The sequence below is a fragment of the Schistocerca gregaria genome, chromosome 1 (assembly GCF_023897955.1).
Source record: "Schistocerca gregaria isolate iqSchGreg1 chromosome 1, iqSchGreg1.2, whole genome shotgun sequence".
NCBI lineage: Eukaryota > Metazoa > Arthropoda > Insecta > Orthoptera > Acrididae > Schistocerca > Schistocerca gregaria.
This window is the reverse complement of record NC_064920.1, coordinates 442,384,594-442,408,457: the sequence shown is the minus strand read 5'-3', so window position 1 is coordinate 442,408,457 and position 23,864 is coordinate 442,384,594. Positions and strand designations below refer to the sequence as shown.

The window sequence follows — 23,864 nt, the reverse complement described above, 5'->3', positions numbered from 1 at the left end:
ACCAGAAAGCAACAAATGCAGCATCAGATATTGATCACAGTTCTCAAACTAGGGCTCACCATCATAAACATGAAGAAGCAAAGACATGTTTTAAAATTAAAATACTGTATTAAAAAGATAACTGTGATCCACAAATTACTTATGGGTCTATATTTTGAGAGGATTTTGGTGTCATTCCAATCCCGGGAGCGGAAAGGAGGATAGGTATACACTCCCGCGCACACACACATCCATCCACACATATACAGACACAAGCAGACATCATGTCTGCTTGTGTCTGTATATGTGTGGATGGATATATGTGTGTGTGTGTGTGTGTGTGTGTGCGCGCGCGCGAGTGTATACCTATCCTTTTTTCGCCCTAAGGTAAGTCTGTCCGCTCCCGGGATTGGAATGACTCCTTACCCTCTCCCTTAAAACCCACATCCTTTCATCTTTCTCCTGACGAAGCAACCGCCGGTTGCGAAAGCTCGAAATTTTGTGTGTGTGTTTTTTTATTGTGCCTATCTTCCGGCGCTTTCCCGCTTGGTAAGTCATAAAAAATAGAAAGAAACTTCCACATGGAAAAAATATATTAAAATCAAAGATTCCAAGACTTACCAAGCGGGGAAAGCGCCGGCAGACAGGCACAATGAACAAAACACACAAACACACACACAGAATTACTAGCTTTCGCAACCGATGGTTGCTTCTTCAGGAAAGAGGGAAGGAGAGGGAAAGACGAAAGGATGTGGGTTTTAAGGGAGAGGATAAGGAGTCATTCCAAACCCGGGAGCGGAAAGACTTCCCTTAGGGGGAAAAAAGGACAGGTGTACACTCGCGCACATACACACATATCCATCCGCACAAACACAGACACAAGAAGACATATTTAAAGGCAAAGAGTAAGGGCAGAGATGTCAGTCGAGGCGGAAGTACAGAGGCAAAGAAGTTGTTGAAAGACAGGTGAGGTATGAGCGGCGGCAACTTGAAATTAGCGGAGGTTGAGGCCTAGCGGATATCGAGAAGAGAGGATATACTGAAGGGCGAGTTCCCATCTCCGGAGTTCGGATAGGTTGGTGTTGGTGGGAAGTATCTAGATAACTCGGACGGTGTAACACTGTGCCAAGATGTGCTGGCCGTGCACCAAGGCATGTTTAGCCACAGGGTGATCCTCATTACCGACAAACACTGTCTGCCTGTGTCCGTTCATGCGAATGGACAGTTTGTTGCTGGTCATTCCCACATAGAAAGCGTCACAGTGTAGGCAGGTCCCTTAAAACCCACATCCTTTCGTCTTTCCCTCTCCTTCCTGAAGAAGCAACCGTCGGTTGCGAAAGCTAGTAATTCTGTGTGTGTGTGTGTGTGTGTGTGTGTGTGTGTGTGTGTGTGTGTTTGTTTTGTTCATTGTGCCTGTCTGCCAGTGCTTTCCCGCTTGGTAAGTCTTGGAATCTTTGTTTTTAATATATTTTTCCCATGTGGAAGTTTCTTTCTATTTTATTTATATCATCATTATATTGCGTTTTGCATATCAGTTCTGACAAATTAATTGACTGCTCTGACCTCGAGGAGCTGCTCAGCCTATGTAAGTATAAAGAAAAAGTGTAGAACATACGAAAACTCTGTCCTCTGCTTACAAAAGTACACGAGAGATGTTATTTTGACGGATAAGGTAGGGTCATACAATGATGTGAAACCCATCCCCCTTGTACCCTTCCATTGGTATAGAGAAGTCACATACAAGTGGAGAGGGGGGGGGGGGGGGGGAAGAGGACTGCATTCAGTATCAGTAAACTATGGTTGGTATATCACATTAACTGGCTATATTCTAGCCAATGAGTGGATTGAAATGTTAGTTATCTTTGAATAGGCACTGCTGAATGACACGTGGTGCCTATTAGTGCAGAGACTGCCACTGTATAGTGTGTTACAATTTAACTTATTGCATTCATATTCAGCCAAGAGTGCAGTGATGATGTTACTTGGAGATGTGTTGAAGATGGCCTAAGTTACACACTTTTTCATGTGTTAAGCTACATAAAGAACGACAAATTAATGTCTACACAAGGATGGCCAGCTCATCAATGTTAGTGATACGTTCTTATTATTGTATTCATTTATGTTTTAATTTATTTCAACAATAGATTTTACACCAAGACTTCATTAGTAATTTAAAATGTTGTTTGCTTCAGTATGAATGGATGAATGAAAATATGAGGGAGTGGATCACATTTTAACAAGAAATATTTCTTACTAGTGAAACAAAAAAGAAAATGCATAATTGAGCTGTTGATGTCCTCAAAATCACCCTCTTTTGCTCAATGATGAAATTTAGGGTAACTAAGGCATTCATTCAGCAGCTGTCATGTTTCCTGCAAGTAAAGATAGGGGAACTGAATAAAGAGCCCACAGTGACACTTTCAAAATTTTTATTATTATGAAATTTCACCGGTAAGAAACAGTTCATGGTCTTTGAAGCCTTCAGCTTCCCATGTGCAACTGACACAAAACACTACAATGCACTTGTCAACAAGTTACTTATAGCCACACACAAACTACACAGATCACGTATCTTGTCATGGACGAAACAAAGTTATCACTTTACATAAAAAAGATATACGTGCTTAACAATGTAAAAAGTATATTGAAGTCATGAAAATGCTTCCAATATATTTCCATCCAGTTCAGCTGGTATTTCCGTGTATATCTTTAGTTCAAAATATATCTTCCATTTTGTCGCACATAAAATAGCATCATAAAATATCAGAAACAGAAATTTAAAAGTTTTGTCGGCACATTTCTAAATCCTGGAATGTCAACACTTATGGTTATTTATATATTTCATTGGCACTGAAAAAGAGTTAAATGCTGAATATAAATACTGCACATTATTCAGCAATGAGATATTTCACTTTGTTAGAGATCATCATCACCAATTCCTTCAAATGCATCATTCTCAACAAGTGGGTGAGGCAGCAGTCTGATGGAAGACTTAAGTGACACACTTGCCAACTTTTCTGACAGCCGTTTCATAGATGATGTGGATTCCAATTTGGCTGGAGGTTTTGTGTCTCCATTCTGCAGGCAAGAAAAGAAAGTGTGAATAAAAACAGTAGCACAACTTGGTTTTTACATTCGTGTTACATATTTTAAGTGCACAATTGTAGATCGTAGGTTCTTAACACCATCTAGGTGGTCTGAGGTGAAATAATTTTTCCTCGATCACTGAAGTGGCACAAACTTTTAACAGTGAAATCTATATCAATATAATCCACGGCTTGAGGACATACCAAAGAATGGAACAAGGTAATGATAACCGTGAAGCTACAAAAACAAATTTGACAGTCCTATGGAAACTTAATGTCCGAGGCAGTTTACGGATGTCTAGTAAGATCAGTAAAGTATTTATCGCCTGAACAAACTAGAATCTGCTCTGTTTAACATTCTCGCATGCCACTCCCATTAAAGCATTAACACAAACTTGCATACACATTTTGGCACTACTCCACAAACATGACAGCACACTCAACCGTTCATACACAGTATATTACAGGAAAAAAATCACAAAAGTTAATGATAATGGAAGATCCACAAAGGGACAACTTCAATAGGCTCAGAGTTTCTTCTACCTGCACAGTAAACTGAGAGTAACAAACAGATATGGCTACTTCCGGTAACAAGAGTGATTAAAAGGACTGACTTTTACACCAAAACATTTCAACCATTTGGCCACCCCAGTCAAATTTTATTCATGGAGTCAAACAAAATTACTGCATTTTCACAAAAATTAAAGAGGGAGTTTACAGTCAAAGTTGAAACTATGTTACAGGCACATGAAAACACTTTATCTTCATTTGACCGATTATATCTAGAACAGTAACTAACAAAGTGATGATAACATCTTGCTGATGCACCCACAGAGGGAATTATAAATGATATTATCACAAAATTATTTTCTCTATGTATTCCATCAACTGACACAAAAAAAATTAATTTGGTTCAGTACAAGGAATGATAACAATAGAACAGGTGGAAACAAAATATATAAAAGCTAATGTTCGTATCTCCTGGATGTGCACATTGATAAACATTTTAACTTAAAATCCCATCTACCCATGCTCTGCAATAAACATTAAGATCAAAAAAGGTTCAACGATAACAATTTTGAGAAACATTTTGAGACATGTAAGAGCCCTGTTACAAAATGGGATTCTCTTCAGAGCTGTTGCTGAAAGTGAGCAATCTGGAGCCCTCTTTGTTGAGCATCTGCTATTTGTTTTAGATAATTCATCCATCCCACAGGGAGTCTTTTACAAGAGAAATTGGAAATAATTTTATTCCCACGTCAATTAAGAGAATAAAAGTTAACTCAACAGAGCTACCCAGGTTATTGCTCAAGAATAAACAATAAATGTTGTGTAACTACAGGTCTGGTGCAAGACATTCTGTTTCATGCCATTTCTGCAGATTGAGTGTCAGTTTCACTGTTCATTTATTTAAGCAGCTTCCCATTTGGTCTCAAGAGGCTGAGATGACCCTGTTCCAGCCCTTTCCATCACAGAAAAATATGAATCAAACATGGGACATCCATGTTAGTAGTCAGTGACATTAACCCTTAGACCATAGAGCCAGCCTGGGGCTGAAACATATCCTTAGCGTAAGGTTACAGAAGATTACTGATGCTGATCAGCACCTAACTTAAGAAGCTCACATTAGCCAAACTTATAAAACCAGACAAGGCGATTAAGTTCCTGAAGTACTTGTTATTTGGAATGACCCCAGAGGCACATGTGGCTTATTGAATGCTATGGCCACAGTCAACATTATCTCTTTCATATAAAAAAGATTTGATACATATAACAACATAAAAATACATAAATATAAAAAGTGCAATATTGAGTGAGCATTATGCCCTTCACAATGCTAAGTGATTATACTGAATAAAAATGCAGGAATAAAATAGTTCCTTTTTCTCTTAGTTTAGCTATCATTTTGCTATTTCGTGCAGCTTTTAGTCACCAGAGATTTTTTATTGTCATAGTTTCTTGGAATTGTTTCTAACGGATGGACATACCTCTGCACTGGGCTTTGTTGCAATTCCATCTGTTGATGTTGACTGACTGATGCTTATTAACTGGCTGCTCCCGTCCCGTTTCATGTAGGACCAGCTACCCTTCCTAGAATTATCACTAGGCTGAAAACAACATGTTCACTTGAGACAAATAAAACATCCTTGATTAAAGTCTGAAAATTAATTTTAGTACACTTTACACGAATTAATGAAAACAATAAGTTCAAAGATTATATATTTTGATATTGTGGCTCAGACTAAAAATAATAAATAGCTATCTTAACATATATAGTGAACAGCTCACACACATGAATACTATTTGTAAAATGAAACAACAATTGTTTTTATATTTTTCACATTAATTACAAGCTTAGATTAACCTGAGCATTTGGAAGGAAGTCTAGATGCGTTATTGCTCTTTGATAAATTTATGATTTTGTACAAGCAGTATTGCACAAGTAGTTAAAGATTCCTTTCTTTCACTTGAAATCACATCATCATTAACCCTTTGACTGCTGGGTATGTGTTAACTAGTCATGCTTCGCCGTTCCTCTGGGGTGCATGATGTGTTTAAGTGCGGACCTCTGATCTTCTCTACAGCACTAAGGACGTGTTGACGCGTACCGTGCCACTGGCCTTTCCACTGCTAGGCACGCTGTGTCACAGCTACGCAAACGCGACAGATGTGTAAACACGCAGAGCTGTCTTTCCACCCTGCTTTCCCAGTAGCTGTTCAGTGGTCTGAGTATATAGTTCGAGAGTGCATATATGTTTGTTGCTGTGTTCCCTCTTTGCAGAATTCGCCTTCAATTCCCGTGTTTTCGTCAGTTTTCATGTCACGTCGCCATGGTTGCACAGATAGAGAGACCCTGGATATGCTCACTAAGAGCGACAGTGAGTGTGAACTATCTGATGTTGCTTGCAGTGGTGAGTCTTCAACAGAATCTCAAAGTTGTAGTCCTCAGCCCTTTACATCAGAGGAGAGAGCAAGAATTATAGTCAGCAGTTCCTCTGAATTTGAGGAATCAGAAAGTGACAGTGAAACGGTTCTGAAAAGAGTACACTGAAGTGACACATTTGACTGGAAAGAAACAGATTTCTAGCCGTTAAACCATTACTTTGATGACTAGATACTGACCCAAGCATTCTTTCATTTTTTGTAATAATTATGTCTGAAGAACTGTTGTAATTTACTGCTGGTGAAACAAGTCATTTTTACGTTTACACCAGAGAAAATACTACAAAATCTGTGAATTCTCGACTGACAAAGTGGAAAGACACTGGATTTGAGGAAATGTATTGTTTTGTTGCTCTTTGCCTTCTAATGACGCAAGTTAAGAAGTTAAAATTAAATGGTTATTGGTCCAGAGATACACTTTTGAACACACCAGTTTTCAGCAAAATTATGTCCTGAGACCGTTTTTGACTACTTCTGAGTGTGTTACACTTCAGTGAGAACTCTGTAGGACTGGAGGTGACAGTCTATTCAAGATTAGGACAATTGTTGACAAATATTGTAAGACGTTTCGTAATTCATTTTGGCCACATCACAAGCTTTGTATAGACGAAAGTCTCTTGCTGTTCAAAGGATGATTATCTTTCAAGCAGCTTACTCCAACCAAGCGAAGTAGATTCAGAATGAAGACTTTTGTACTGTCTGACTGTCAGAGTGGGTATATTTTGTATTTTATTATATATACAGGCGCAACAACAGAACTTGGGTTCCACAATTTAGGACAATGTGGCGACATAATGGCAACTCTTATGGGACTGTATTTTGAACAGGGTCATATTTTATATGTCGATAATCGGTACTCCAGCCTGGCCCTGTTCCTCCGGTTTCACAACCATGGAACAGCTGCATGTGGCACTGTTCGTAAGAACAGGCGCAACATGCCAAACTGCAGAAGAAAATAAAACAAGGAGAAACTGAGTGTAAGTCCACTGACAAGATCCTTGCTATCAAGTGGTGCAGTAAGAGAGAGGTGTGCATGTTAACTAAAAGTCACACAAAACAAATGGTTGACATAGAGAAGACTGACAGAAATACTGGGAAAAAAATATAAAGAAACCGCAATGTTATTGTAGATTGTAATTCGAGTATGGGTGCAGTTGACTATTGTGACATGTTACTGACCTCAGTGGGATCAGTGCGTAAGACTGTGAAATGGTACAAGAAATATTTTTTTCACATTCTGGACTTGTGCATCATTCTACATGCTCATTCTCTCCCCCTGGTCAGTAACAGGGCGAAAAATGGCACTCACAGAGCTTCACCTTTCTCTCGTAAGGGAGAGGTAGAAAAATATGCTACAGAACAGAAAGAAGCTGGTAGGGGAAGGCGCTACGAAGATGAGAATCCTCTGTAATTCACAGGGAGACATTTTCCATCTCTTACTGTGAGTGAACATTCGAAAGTATGCTAATGTGTAGATGTGTGGTTTGCACAAAACAGAAAGTATGCTGGGAAACTAGATACCAATGCAAAATTTGAAGTGTTCCATTACGTGTTGTACCCTGCTTTGAGACTTATCATACAAAGAAACATTACTATTCATTGGGAACTAAATCTGAGAAAATTTATTGACACTTCTAAAACAATTACTAAAAAAAACTATTTTTTAATTTGCCAATGCCTCTCCAAATCCCAGATCGAAAAGAAGGATGGGAAATAGATGTAACAGGTGTCAAACTATTCAAACACTGCCTGACTGCTTCATATGTAGCAGTTTACTGGCAAATGAATGGACTTGGTGATTGAGATGGCACAATATATGTACTGCAGCAAATGTAATTATGCCAAGTACATTGCACCAGTATAATAAAGCCCACAGTAGGCAAAAAATTCTTGTGCAAGAAAATATGGGAAATTATCAAAGAAAAAGATGAATTAAACAGAATTCTCAGTCACAAAGTAAACAATGATGTTTCTTTAGAGGAAAGCATAATAAATTAACCCTTGCATCTCAGAATGTCCAGTAAGTAATTAATAAAACAGAGCAGTTGAGTGTTTACCTAAATGAAACTAAGCCACAGCTCTTCCTATTGGGATGCAAAGAAGAACTTATAAACTTGTACTGCAGGAAGACACACAAAATTGGTGGGGTAGCCATCTATAATATAAATGATGTAAAATGTGAAAAAGTGAAATGGATAGATGATCTGAGTACTGAAATTGTATTTGAGGTTGCAGCAGTAAACCTAAAGTATGGAAACAACAGCCTTATTACAGCAGCACTGTATAGGTCACCTGGAAGTAACACAGAAGAGTTTCTAAATTGCCCAGAGGACTTGCTGGAGGGGACAGCAGTGTATAAATAACACTTGTTGCTTGTTAAAAACATCAACATAGACTCATTAAATAATAGTGTTAATTATTTGCACTATATGGATGTATTACAGTGTTATAACTTTAAACAAATGAACTCAGAACCTACAAGAACCACTGCAAATACGAAAACATGTATTGACCATGTTCTCATAAATGTAGGAAAAGAGAAAGTTAATGAAAACACCTTAGAAAACTACATTTGTGACTACAGAGCTCTTACTATGAAAATTGATGTAGGGAACATAGATGTAACTGAAAGTGATACAGTTATATATAAAAGAAAATTTGATTATTCTAAGCTTAAAATGGCACTAGGGAATAAAAAATGGGAGCCAGTGTACAATGCAACTGAAGTGAATGAAAAATGGGAATATTTCTGTAAGTCATTCAGTAACACTTTAAATGAAACCTGTCCTTTAGTTAAAAAAGTAAATAAAGCTGTAAACCATTAAGCTGAGAATCTCCCTTCTGAAATTATTGAACTGAGGGAGAAAATGAAAGATTGCTATATACTTTTTTTAGAGATACTAAACTACAATATTTCTCAACAAAATATAAACTTCTCAGGAAAACATAATGAGAGTCCTTGACTAACCTAAAAGCACAGAAATATACCTCTGAAATAAGGAACTCTAGCTGTATCAGTAACAGTGCCTGGAAAATAATGCATAAAGAAAGTGGGAAACAGAATTTTGTGAACACAGCAACATAACATAAAAAGAAAATGGTGGAGAAATTAATGACCCAAAAGAAGTGTGTGAGAAATTTATACAAAAGTTCAGTCCAGGTGGTACAAATGAAGTTTATGTTTAGCAACAACATTTTAGTCTTGGAAAATCTAGCCAGTCCTTTTATATCCACAGTATTACTGAGAGGGACATCCTAGCAATCATATCAGCACTTCGACCAAAAATGTCTCATGGCTGGGATGACATTTCACCTAAAGTGCCAAAGGAATGCAGGGCTGAATTAGTGAAACCCCTGACTCACTTGATAAATACCTCCCTCAGTAATGGTGTATTCCCTGACCTTTTGAAAATTACTGAAATTATACCAGTGCATAAAAAGGGATTAAAACTGACACTAAAAACTACAGGCCAATATCATTAACCTCAGAACTAGGCAAATTGTTAGAGAGAGTAATACTAAATCAAGCTGAATCATATTTCACCAAACACAATCTGTTAAACGACCTACAACATGGATTTAGAAACAGGAGATCTGCTACAACAGCAGTAGCATCTTTTATACATGAAATATTAAATAAGCTGGACAAAAGTGGCAAGGTAATAGGCACTTCCCTACAAATGAGTAAAGCCTTTGATACTGTGAATCATACCATTCTTCTGTGTAAGGATGAGAGGGCTAGCCTTGAAACTATGTACCTCCTATTTGAAAGACAGGAAACAGTGTGTAAAGCTAACTTATAAAAATAATGAGCAGTTTCTAACAACCAAATCAACCTTCAGGACACTTCAATGTGGTGTGCCTCAAGGAAGCATACTAGGGCCTTTTCTGTTCCCTGTGTATGTAAATAACTTATTTGAACCCCAAAATTGCATGATTGTAAGCTATGCCGATGACATACCCTTCATCAGCTGTGGCAGTGATATGCAGTCTGCAGCTAACAGTACTGAGATCAGTTTCAATACCCTGTCCGCATACCTTACAGCAAACAAGCTTCTTGTAAATAAAGACAAAACAGTAATAATGAAGTTCATCCTCAGTTATAATGCTGCCATAACTGATACTGTATTTACATCCACATTGGGTGTTGCATATACAAATTCACATAAATTTTTGGGCATCGTTGTTGATGAACACTTATCATGGAAAGAACATGTAGATAATATATGTAAGAAAATCAGTAGAAATGTGTATCTACTGAAACAGGTCTCAGCCTTCTTGGACCATGATACTTTAAGTCAAATATATTTTGGGTTGATTCATCTGCACCTTCAGTATGGTATTGAGATATGGGGTGGGGCATCAGCAGTTCATATAGATAGACTTTTTAGATCACAAAAAAAGGCAGTAAGAATGGTAGCCAAGGTAATGAAGAGAGATCCTTGTAGAGACATCTTTAGAAAATATAAAATTCTTACGGTGTATTCCCTGTAATATACTGCAAACAGCCATGTTCATGAAACAAAATCCCGAATTTAATATGACAAACGGTAACGTACACAACTATGATACACGGGGAAGGGCAAATTTTCATAGAATTGTGACCAATAAAAAGGCAACGGATCACAGCCCACATAGAATGGGAGCAATTTTCTACAATGCACTATCCTGTGAACTCAAGAAAGCAAATCTAAATATGCTAAAGACTAGACTGAAGCAATTATTAATAGATAAGTGTTGTTACTCTTTAGAGGACTTTAAGTTGTAGTGCTATCTTGGAAAACACTGTATATAGACAATGTCTCCGATCTATCAGTGGTATGAAAGAATGTAGTTATACACTGTATTATGTGTACTGTACTATTATAAATATAAGATAAACTGTGTTACACTATAGAGGAATCTACTTGTAATGCCCTTTGGAAAAATAGTGTGTACAGACATGCGTCTGATCCATATGATGTTATGAAAGAATGTAAATATTTTACTGTATATGTGTAATGTAAGCTAAATTTTCCTGATAATGGCCAAAAACTTTTTGTTATATAGACAGAAAATAAATAAATATTGTGCTATCAATCTATTGCACTCTAAATTTCATTTTCATCATGCATTCACTCTACTAGATATGTAAAGCCAAAGTTTACATTGCTTTTGGGCCTGATTTTCACGTCCAACTTTCATTTCAATTATACAACTTGGTATATTAAAAACAAAGATTCCAAGACTTACCAAGCGGGAAAGCGCTGGCAGACAGGCACATGAACAAAACACACAAACACACACACAGAATTACTAGCTTTCGCAACCGATGGTTGCTTCTTCAGGAAGGAGAGGGAAAGACGAAAGGATGTGGGTTTTGGTTTTAAGGGAGAGGGTAAGGAGTCATTCCAATCTCGGGAGCGGAAAGACTTCCCTTAGGGGGAAAAAAAAGGACAGGTGTACACTCGCACACACACACACACACACACACACACACACACACACACACATCCATCCGCACATACACAGACACAAGCAGACATATTTAAAGGCAAGGACTCTTTGCCTTTAAATATGTCTGCTTGTGTCTGTGTATGTGCGGATGGATATGTGTGTGTGTGTGTGTGTGTGTGTGTGTGTGTGTGTGTGTGTGTGTGTGTGTGTGCGAGTGTACACCTGTCCTTTTTTTCCCCTAAGGGAAGTCTTTCCGCTCCTGGGATTGCAATGACTCCTTACCCTCTCCCTTAAAACCCACATCCTTTCATCTTTCCCTCTCCTTCCTGAAGAAGCAACCATTGGTTGCAAAAGCTAGTAATTCTGTGTGTGTGTTTGTGTGTTTTGTTCATGTGCCTGTCTGCCGGCGCTTTCCCGCTTGGTAAGTCTTGGAATCTTTGTTTTTAATATATTTTTCCCATGTGGAAGTTTCTTTCTATTTTATACAACTTGGTATGTTTTATAGACCATAGTTTTTCGGAAAATCATAATGAAAACTCGGCATTTTTTACATTTTTACAAAATCTTCTATTTTGTGCTAAATTCATTCAGTACTGGAAAGTGCTACAGAAATGAAACTTTATATTTAAGAGCCTTGTGTTGTTAGGTTACTACATGCCAAGTTTCATGTTTGTCATAGTATTAGAGCAGGAGATGCAAGAAGCAAAACTTCGAAATTTTTTCAGGTACCTATTTTTTTGGCCAATTTACCTACAATTTTCTGGTTCAATATAGCTCGTAAAATTCTTGTCATTATTATCCTTAAGAGAAAGCATAGAGTTGTACAAGATAGCCAATTTTTATTTCTTTACAAAAAGTATTGCCTGAGATATTACAGTTCAAAGTCGCCAAAAATTCATGCTGGCTCTGTGCATGACATAATAAGCTGAGAAGTATTCGTCACAGGGTGGGTTGGGCAGTATGGGCTGCTCCGTTCCTGGCAGCGACACCAAGGAACAGGCATGCAGCGCAGGTAGCCGGATTAAGCCGCAGGTCGCAGCGCCTCAGCACACCAAGCATATGGTGCGCCTCCAGCAATCAAAGGGTTAAAATAAAGAATAAAAACATATTATTATTATTATACATTATTCAGCATCACCACAGAAATATATACTTCCATACAATATAATGAAGTTTGCAACATCTACCTAGCACTCTTAAACACTACTTCCTCTCCACCACCTTCCTCTTTCATTTGCCTCAAATCTATTCTTTTAATATTTCATCTTTCAAATTACAATTACCATCTAATCTTCTAACACCATTTCCATCTCTATGATTCTTTCATCACAACACACCTATTCTACATCTACATTTACATCTATACTCGGAAAACCATCAAAGTGCTTGAAAAGGGTACGTCCCTTGGTATCAATTATTAGGATTTCTTCCCATTCCATTACCATATGGAGCAGGGGAAGAATGATTGATTGTCTCTGTGCGTGCATTCTAATCTTATCCCCATGATCCCTATGTGAACAATACATACAAGAGTGTAGTATATTCCTAAGAGTCATCAATTAAAGCCAGTTCTTGAAACTTTGTTAATAGATTTTCTCGGGATAGTTTATGTATCTCGACACCCACCCACAGATCAAACCTGTGACCATTCATGCTGCCCTCCTCTGTATACATTCAGTATCCCTTGTTAGTTCTATTTGGTATGGGTTCCACACGCTTGTGCAATATTTTCGAATATTCTATTACATGTTTGCAATTCAACGAGTACATGTGAAGTATTTTTACCCATTTTCATTAGTCTGCAAGGGCACACATAATAATCACTGTATCAAAATTCTGTAAACAGTTAACATTTGTAACTCTTTGTTAGTCTTTGTTCTCCACTACTGAGTTCCCCACTTCTGTTCTTGACACCATGTACCCCACTAGTCTATTTTGTCTACCAATATTTAGGTAGCACACCCACTGGAAGTCATATGCTTACATTACTAATAACCCGTACACCACCTCTTCCAAACTGCATAATATTCAAGCTTGGCCTGAAAGCATGTGTCAATGCGAACAGCGTCACCAAATTTCTTTTGGCGCAATAAAAACTTCAAAAGTGTTTGTAACATTCAATTATCTTTTGCATTTTGGCTCTGATTACTATTCTTTTCTATTACTCTATTCTACTCTATTATTTTAAGATATGCATGAGAGATTATTGAATACAGCAGGCAACTTGAGTTATTTATGTTGAACAACAGATTTCTAACTTTTATCACAAAATGAAATCTAACAGAAAATTTCTAAATGCTCTAAAACTGATCACAGCAAAATAATACTGACATACAACATTAATATTACTATGATAATAATAATTCCACATGGCTCAACAGAGTAGAACAAGTCTTTCCATTCGCTGCCACATCAACAGCTTGTGTGTCCTTAAGCTATCTTAGTAACACTACTGGGGAAAGCAGACTTACATTTTAATGTAGATGCAAGCCATGTGCCATTCCTGGCAAATTTTTGCATTATTGATAGGCGAAGGCTAGGTTAATGGAAGACTAGAATATTCCATGGTTGGGCCACAATTCGGTCCCATGGCCTTTCACTTTCCAGGCCTATACTTTACCACTAGACCACTCAGCCCCATATTATTATTATGAAAACAACAAGGTACACACCTGTCTTCTCTTCATTCCAGTCTTTTTGAGTAATAATTCATCAACCATAGCCTGAAGGCACACAGACATCAGAATTGCTTGCTCACTTGCAATTGTAATCCACTGGAGCTTGTCCTTTGACATAAGATACTCAAATGAAAGCTCCAACTGTGGCTGTGAGTTGTCTGAGGTACTGCTACTATTACTGTGAATGCTGCTGCCTTCACCATGCTGAAAATGAAATGCAGTGTTAACTGTATAATTGTAACAATAATAACACCAGCGCAATAATGATGAAAAAACAGCATTATCCTTATATGAATCTGTAACTATACTGTACCATGCTACACACACACACACACACACACACACACACACACACACACAGAGAGAGAGAGAGAGAGAGAGAGAGAGAGAGAGAGAGAGAGAGAATTAAAAGGAGGAGTTGTGTCCAACATAAACTAAAGTTGGTGGATGAGTTCCTACATCTGAAAAACAACATTTATTCAAATTTTAAGCCAAGAAAAAGAAAAAAAAAGAAAGAGAGAGAGAGAGAGAGAGAGAGAGAGAGAGAGAGAGAGAGAGAGAGAGAAAGGTATGTGGTGTTCGGAAATTCCCATTACAAACTTCTAGGACTTGCAGAGGGGAAAAGAGTACATAATATTTTGAATAGGAACCCATGCCTGAAAATGTACTGTTTCCATTCTATGATGGTTTCATTTCATATGTTTATTGCATTCACTTCTGCTTGATGAATTGAATTACGGGTAATAATCCAAAAGGAAACACAACGAAACATCCACTTATCATGGTCTGTCCAATGTTTAATTTGGGAGACTCCTGTAGTGACAGAAGAATCTATTCTGAGTGACGGTACAGAGACTGGAGGGGTATAAGGCTACATGGATCAACCATTTTTTTCCAACTGGAAACTGACTATAATAATACTCTGCTAGCATATTACAGCATGTCTAAATAAAGAAACAGCAGTAAGCTTGAATAAAAAGTGGAAATCGTTGAAATAGATGTTCTTCATGAATCTGCACATGAGGACAACAGAAATACAGGAAATCACTCTGAGCAAATGAAGAAGTGTCAATGGGTAAAGGAAACTACTTAGTATTTCATTGGGTGGAAAAATTATTAAATGAAGATGCAAAACAGATCAGTGCTAGGATGGACACCCACTGAATGGAGATTTTAGCGTTATGGGCAAAACTGCAAATTCAGAAGGAGCAGATCCTTTTCAAGCAAAATTAAAGAAATAATTACAGTACTCTTTAAAGTCTCCATTATCCACAGTTTTTTTAATTGTAATATCAGTGATTATCTGGGACCACTGTAACAAAAGGAAGGCAAGTAGTGACTGCCTCGAGTACTCATAGCATCTTCACATCAAAACCTTAAGTGACTAATGATGTTAAACAGTTAATGATAAGAAAGTAGAGCAAACAGAGGCTCTTACAAATTACAGCTTTTACTGTTTTCTTAAAGAGAGAGTCCTGCAGTTGCCAATGGTTTTCAGAAGGGGGTAAAACATTTGTAAACTAAATGGACTTTCCAAAAATATTGTTGTGTATAAGGTATGCAAAGTTTTCTCATTCCTGAATCATTAATCTGTAAAATATTTTAAATCTATAAAAATGAATTATAAAGAAAATAAGTGCTGAAGTAAGAAAAATTCAATTAAGAACATTTTTAAAATACCAGGAAACAGAAAGGATGGCCAGTGCTTACAACCAAGTGGCGAAATTCCATATCTGAAAGCAAAAGAAAACTATCTCGCGTTCAGAGTTTTCAGTTTGATTCCTCATGGAGAATGATTGGTTGGGAAGCTTGGAAAGAATGAAGGACTCACTCAGATATTACACTGAGAGGGACAAATGTCTGCTCTTGTACTCACATCTCCAAAAGTATCTGGACACCTGGCTGAAAATGATTTACAAGTTCATGGCGCACTCCACTGGTAATGCTGGAATTCAATATGGTGTTGGCCCACCCTAAGCCTTGATGACAGCTTCCACTCTCGCAGGCATACGTTCAATCAAGTGCTGGAAAGATTCTTGGGAAATGGCAGCCCATTTTCATGGAGTGCTGCACTGATGAGAGCTATCAATGTCGATCGGTGAGGCCCAGTACGAAGTCGGCGTTCCAAAACATCCCAAAGGTGCCCTGTACTATTCAGGTTAGGATTCTATGCAGGCCAGTCCATTAGAGGGATGTTATTCTCATGTAACCACTCTGCCACAGGCCATGCATTACGAACAGGTGTTTGATCGTGTTGAAATATGCAATTGCCATCCCCGAATTGCTCTTCAACAGTGCGAAGCAAGAAGGTGCTTAAAATATCAATGTAGGCTTGTGCTGTGATAGTGCCATGCAAAACAACAAGGGGTGCAAGCCCCCTCCATTTAAAACAACACCACAACATAACACCACCACCTCCGAATTTTACTGTTGGCACAACACATGCTGATAGATAATGTTCACTGGGCATTCGCCATACCCACACCCTGCCATCGGATCGCCACATTGTGTACCGAGATTTGTCACTCGACACAACATTTTTCCACTGTTCAATTGTCCAATGTTTACGATCCTTACACCAAGCGAGGCATCGTTTGGAATCTACCGTCATGATGTGTGACTTATGAGCAGCCGATCGACCATGAAATCCAAGTTTTCTCATCTCCTGACATCTGTGGTGGTGGTGGTTGTTGGGATGTTTAAGGGGGACTAAACAGCGAAGGTCATCAGTCTCCCATTCCAAAAACAGGCGAGATGAAAATTTACGGAGCAGGTAAAACCCCAAGGGGTGGGGGGGAGGAGACGCCCCTTCTCCCAGTCACTGAAAGAATACCAATGTGTCAGCGAACGCTAGAGACAAGAAGAGGACACACGAACACTGGACAGAAAGAAACAGAAGAAATGAAGAGGGCCGGAGACTGGTTGACTAACCATGAGAACAAAAAAAGGGAGAGAGTCAACCATCCGAATACACACTAAAATCTGCAACCAATGAGAGACTCGAGGACAAGAGACACAGAAGGGGAAAGGGGCAGGACCCCCCTAAATGGAACCATAAAAAGGACTACCATGGATAAAATTTAAAACGTCGTTAGCCATGGAGGCATCGTCTCTTAAAACCAAAGGCAACGTGCCCGGGAGATTAAAAGACTGCCGGAGGGTGCGCAGTCGGGGACACTCCAACAAAATGTGGGCGACCGTGGATCCTGATGCAGTCTGGAATTACTGTGTGATGGTCTGGAATGATGTCTGCCTATTATACGTTACAAACTCCTTCAACTGTCAGCAGCCTCTGTCAGTCAACAGATGAGGTCGGCCTCTACAGCTTTGTGCTGTACGTGTCCCTCCACATTTTCACTTCACTATCAGTTGGAAACAGTGGACCTAGGGATGTTTAGGAGTGTGGGAATCTCATGGACAGATGTATGACACAAGTGACACCCAATCACCTGACCACATTTGAAGTCCATGAGTTCTGCAGAGTGCCCCATTCTGCTCTCTCACAATATCTAATGACTCCTGAGGTCTCTGATATGGAGTACCTGGCAGTAGGTGGCAGCACAATGCACCTAATATGAAAAACGTATGTTTTTGGGTGTGTGTGGATACTTTTGATCACATAGTGTAGAAATTAGCAACTATGGCCTGTTCTGGTAATATGTTGGCCACAGCTCTGAACTAAAGTTGCACATCTTCCACATCTCCACTGTTATTTCAGTGATCATAAACATTAGCAACTTCACATTGTGCTTCATTTAGCTTAATATACCAGTTGTTATTAACTGGCTTTAAGCCATAAATTTCTTTCTTCAGTCTTGTGATACATTTTTCCTTAACACTTAAAGTGACAAATTAATTAACTTGTAGGAAAAGATACATTGCTGCTTACCATAAAGGTAACACACTAAGCTGCAGATAGGCACAATTAAAAAACACTTACACATAAGCTTTCAGCCACAGCCTCCATCAGAAAGGCTGTGGCCGAAAGCTTATGTGTGTCTTTTAATTGCACCTGTCTGCAACTTATCATGCCATTTTTACAGTAAGTAGCAATCTATATTTTCCCACATTGTTGATATCTCTACGTGGAGTTTCCATTGTTTGAAATTAATTAATTTAATAGCGTCTAACATAAATCTGTTCTTACAAATCATCTTGATGAGCACTTCTCCAGTCGTGTTGTGAGGGGTGTTTTCAGAAAACCACTACTTCTACAAAGCCCCTAGTTATACATCTCCTTCAATTTATCCCAGTCTTCTTTCATGCTTGTGCATTCTACAGATGCAAGTAAGTTGCACCAGTAGTGAACACTTTCATCTTTTCTGTGTTATTTTGTCTGAGACACATTCCCATAACTTCTTATGGTAATGAATTTGTGCTGAAAGTAGCCATGTTTTTATGTTCTGTATTGTATTTTTTCTTGCTTCAGATTGCTGACTTTTGCATTTCAATAATCTTTAGCAAATTGTGTCTCCTGGGCCCATGACTTGTTATTTACTGATACTCCAAAATAATGTGGTCACAGTTTGAAGCAGTTGAGATAACATTTATTACATACTGAGTACATATAATAACTAGCCAATACAGAAGTTCTCATTCATAACAATCTTAAGTAAGAAAAATTTATTCCCATGCACTAACAGTAGTTTGAAAGGTGAGAGACTGATTAAAAACTGGACACTCACAAAAAAGTCTTCTTGGCATTACAAGAAATGCTAAGTAAAGCAGTGCCCATTTTGTAACTGGTATTATTAGTTTCAATAAGAGCACACGTACATGCCCAATTCCAAGTACTATGCTAAAGAATATTTTAACTTTACCTTGTTCCAAAACTTACATTATGCAACGTGGTTATACGCCAACATCTCATACGAGTAACTTTGAAACTGCCTTCTCTCATATCTTGACCATCTGAGAGTCTAACTCTTAAATTAAGTTCACGGTTTCCTGCACTAACCAATACACGAGATCCAGGCTTTGGATAATCACAAATGCATGGTCGAAATTGCAAGAATCCATAATATTTCAGAGTACGTGCCAGCTCCAAATACTGCATAAAAAGAAATAAAGCAAAAGTAATTTTTTTTCATTGTTACTCTTCAATATTACACAGCTATACAAAAGTTTGCAACTACATACTGTGATGTGATGTCGTTTACTACACAACTGCAAACCATTATGTACTATTATCTGTTTAAACGGTTATATTGCCTGTATACATAGGAAGAAAGATCTCAAGTCTACTAATACTCCAAATCAAACCAACACCATATTTCGTTGTTTGTAAAATATTCTTGTTAAGGATGTGTACAGTGAATACAAACGAGTGTAAGATTTGGAGGAATGAAATGATACATTACATTAGTGGTCAACAGTCTCATCCCTACTGCCCACTAGTGGGCATTCCATATTTCACAGGGGGTAAAAGGTGGTTTTAAAAACATTTTCATTAAGTTTTCACAAAATTTTGATGTAATGACTTTGGTTGGTAATCATTATTACATGCTTTAACTTGCTGTAACTCAGCTTTATAATTTTTATAAATCAAAGTTATTTCCCTACTTCGTAAATCACCATTACTGTGGAATCAGTGGGTGGTTAGAAAATTTTACTGTTAATAGAGATACAAAAGTGGGTGTAAGGTAAAAAATGCTGACTACCCCTGCTCTAAATCAACTCACTCATTCATTCTTACATTCATGCACAGATTTCTGTAAATCCCACCATGAAGGAGAGTCCCAGAGATGCTATGCTCTAACAGGCAGAAGTAGCCACCTCCATAAAGTATGCATTGTACTAATCTATTCATACTGACAATTGTAAGAATTACTTATGAATTGTTTTCTACACGTTGAAAGGTTTTTGGACATTGCATCACGTGGTGGTGTGGAAACTGCAGAATGAGACAGCTGCTAGGCTCCTAGAGGTGCAGCTATAGGGAGATGTAGTGGCTTACCAATTTACTGTACATGTTGATTTGTTAGAACAGTAGCTTGTTTCTCTAGCAGGGAAATCTAGTTGTAAATGTTTCTTGCAATGGTGTTATAGCTCTGCTTGCACACTGGTTACCTGTCACTCACTCTGCTCCACTGGAACTGCTTAATGCCAAAGTGCAAAATACTGTAGGGAGGAGCAAGTAAAAGGTGTGTTCATTATGTTGGTGAAATGACAACTGACAGTGTGGCACCTCTAAGTGTGCTACACAATGACAATCAAATTACAATATTCAAGAGTCAAAGAACAAGAACTACTAAAAGTTGTGACTGGTAAGTATCACTATATGAGCCCATTTGACTAAATTTTAGACAAGGTACATGAAAGCATAGGGGATTTCTTTGTGATATTATTTACACAAATTAATTTTGTTGCAGAAATCATAGACAACTTCACAAATGAAGGCGTGCCAGTTTTAGAGCAAAACAATAGACTGACATTTGATGTTTCCTTACATGATGATGATGATGATGATGTTGATGAGGCTGCCCTTTCACTACAGTCACATTCATCACACAGCTTCATTGGTACAATAGGGCAAGGATGAGAAAGGAAGTGTTGATGAAGCCTGCTTAGAAGATGTAATATTGTTGGATACCACTTTGGCCCTGTCCATAACAGAGATGTAGATAAAATGAAACGTCATCTTTTGGAAAAGTGGAAAGAAGGAAAATCTGTCTTTCAGGGCAATCAAGAGTAACTTTAATACATGAAATACAAGAGAGGTTACCACTGACTCATAGGAGACTGATGTGCGGTGCACAGGAGAACTTAATAAAGAAAAAAAAAAAGAGAGAGAGAGAGAGAGAGAGAGAGAGAGAGAGAGAGAGAGAGAGAGAGACCGTAGCCCAGCTTCATGGAGACAGTTGCGAATGGTCCTCGCCGATACCCCAGGAGCAACAGTGTCCCTAATTTACTGGGAAGTGGTGGTGCGGTCCCCTATGGCACTGCGTAGGATCCTACGGTCTTGGCGTGCATCCGTGCGTCGCTGCGGTCCGGTCCCAGGTCGACGGGCACGTGCACCTTCCGCCGACCACTGGCGACAACATCGATATACTGTGGAGACCTCACGCCCCACGTGTTGAGCAATTCGGTGGTACGTCCACCCGGCCTCCCGCATGCCCACTATACACCCTCGCTCAAAGTCCGTCAACTGCACATACGGTTCACGTCCACGCTGTCGCGGCATGCTACCAGTGTTAAAGACTGCGATGGAGCTCCGTATGCCACGGCAAACTGGCTGACACTGACGGCGGCGGTGCATAAATGCTGCGCAGCTAGCGCCATTCGACGGCCAACACACCGGTTCCTGGTGTGTCCGCTGTGCCGTGCGTGTGATCATTGCTTGTACAGCCCTCTCGTAGTGTCCGGAGCAAGTATGGTGGGTCTGACACACCGGTGTCAATGTGTTCTTTTTTCCATTTCCAGGAGTGTATTTATTACATATTTGTTTTATGTTTAAATATGGATCACATGTAGTACTGCTTTCAATTAAGCATACTGTTATGTTCAATGTGCAAAATGCCTGGCAGCCAGAAATATAGTGGAATGAGGAGCATTGCTGCAGCTACGTAAGTCACTGTTTGAGTAGAGATCACTGCACATGTCAAAGTAATCTCACCTTATCCTCCATTGTGCACGGTTTACACTGATAAGGCTTGATGTTTCACAGCTTCCCACAAGTGAAAGTCTATAAGGGCTAGATCTGCAGACCACGAGGGGAACTTGGTAGGCCCTCTTTGTCCAATCCAATGACCCTGCAGGTTGTCACCCAGGAAAGCTCATACGGTTGCTCATAGGAGAACCCTCTTCATCAGCTCCATAAAGCACACATAGAGCTGGTAAAATTAATTTGCATAACATTTCCAGGTTGGCTGTATGTTTTATTCATTGAACATTTTCAGGTACACTTCACCAATGTCAATACCATCAATGAAAAAGGGTCTACAGAGACCTTACACAACAGCCCACACCACACATGAATGCCTGGTAAACTAACTAACTTATCTGCATGAACACATTAATCATGTGCAATAATCATGGGATGTATACTTTCCACTTAGCAGCTTTTACAATTTACTGTACTGCTAATCCTCATTTAACATTTCAAGTGCACATTGCATAGCAGACTTCTGTGGAGAAGAAACAAATTGTTTTCAACATGAAAGCTAATGAAGCAGATCTTCAAGCTTATACGGTCTTCTCAATCTTCCTTTGTGAATATCACAAATCACTGATGCACCTCAAACTTATCTGTATTGCATTCAATTGGTACACAGTTTGGCAGTTCTGTTTCAAACCCTTGTCTCCATTGACATTGCACCTCAACGGCATTATCAAACTTGAGAAATCAATTCAGCTTGAATGTCAAGTGTGCTCAAGCCATGTCATTTTCTCACTATTTTGATTAACATACTAACTAACTAACGTACTGTTGAGCCAAAGACCATATTGCAACATAAGTGATAATACTGATATCTCAGTACAGTCTGACAAAGTGTGAACACACTGTTTTGGCAGATTCTGTAGAAAACTATATTCACTAGCTTTTGAGCTCTCTGGCCCTTCTTCTAGTAGTCAGTACATGCATTCCCACACACAACCACACAGACACCCAAGCACATGCCTCCACGACGATGGCAACACTGACTGGAGGGCTGTCAAAACAAAAAGTAAATATGCTGAAAAGCAGGGTAAGCATAAACAGTAGTTTTTGAATGTCAATACAATTTGTCTAGCTAAATTTGTGGGAAGCATCTACGACAGAATGCCAACTAGAAAGACATTTTTATAATTTATTTATTATTCTTTGCTAGTTTTAGTTTTGACACTGCTCTGTTATCGTTTCTGTTATCAAGTTGTTGAGCTGAGTTTCTGAGAGAAATAAATAGTTATTGTGCATCTACAGAGATAATACAATGAGTTATACCTATTAGACGGTGACCCCAGAATAGCAAGACAAAACGGCAAAGTCAAGCATGGCTGGAAGTGAGTGATTTACTTCATATTATGAAGAAAAACACAATCAGATAGAACAATAAATTTGACAGCTACAGGGACAGTTGGAGAAACAAATTAAAAATTTGCAAATGAAAATTACAGTTCAGGACAACAAGACTTCACACCTATGTGGTTGCTGGCCCATGAATTTCAGGACAACAAGACTTCACACGTATGTGGTTGCTGGCCCATGAATTTCAGGACAACAAGACTTCACATCTATGTGGTCACTGGCCCATGAATTAAGACACAAGTACAAAAATTCCTGCCAGAGAAGCTCAAGCTATGGGTTATCATGTTGGATCTAATATTCACACAGAACAATGTTACAGAAGATTCCAGTAAGTTTGTGGTGGCTGTCAACAGCCCGGATGCACCAGCGGTGGAGGCAGTGGCAGATGTGATATTCAAATCGCCCACACAACACACGTACTGACTCTTGAGAGACTTGGTATGACAACTTCTACACAATTCCATACACTAACAGATACAGCAGGTCCTGCACTCTGAAGTTATTGGTGATGGGACCCCTTCTGGGTTTTCATGACATCTCTAAAGTATCGTAGAGGAGAAGATGATGTCGAATGACACACTAAGGTATATATGGCTCACACAGCTGCCACTGTCAGTAAAAACAATGATAGTCATGTGTAGCACTGTTAACATCACCACTGTGATGTCGGTGACAGACACAGTACACAAAACTGTGAGACACGATGGTGCAGCAGTGATAACGCAAGGTGTGGAT

At 38.8% G+C, this 23,864-nt stretch overlaps 1 protein-coding gene across 2 annotated transcripts in view; it reads right to left on the bottom strand.

The window, feature by feature from the left end:
* Nucleotides 1–2,391: 2,391 nt before the first annotated feature.
* LOC126351646 (sorting nexin-17) overlaps nt 2,392–23,864 on the bottom strand; it is a 77,740-nt gene continuing 56,267 nt past the window's right edge. The window contains exons 7-10 of one of the 2 annotated variants that reach the window (XM_050002622.1): nt 18,960–19,172; nt 14,117–14,326; nt 5,054–5,173; nt 2,392–3,057 (exon numbers count right to left, since the gene is read on the bottom strand). In XM_050002622.1, the coding sequence (XP_049858579.1) occupies nt 2,896–3,057; nt 5,054–5,173; nt 14,117–14,326; nt 18,960–19,172 (705 nt within the window). In that variant the 3' untranslated portion in view covers nt 2,392–2,895. The remainder of the gene's footprint in view (nt 3,058–5,053; nt 5,174–14,116; nt 14,327–18,959; nt 19,173–23,864) is intronic. The other variant, XM_050002623.1, reaches the window with a different exon arrangement.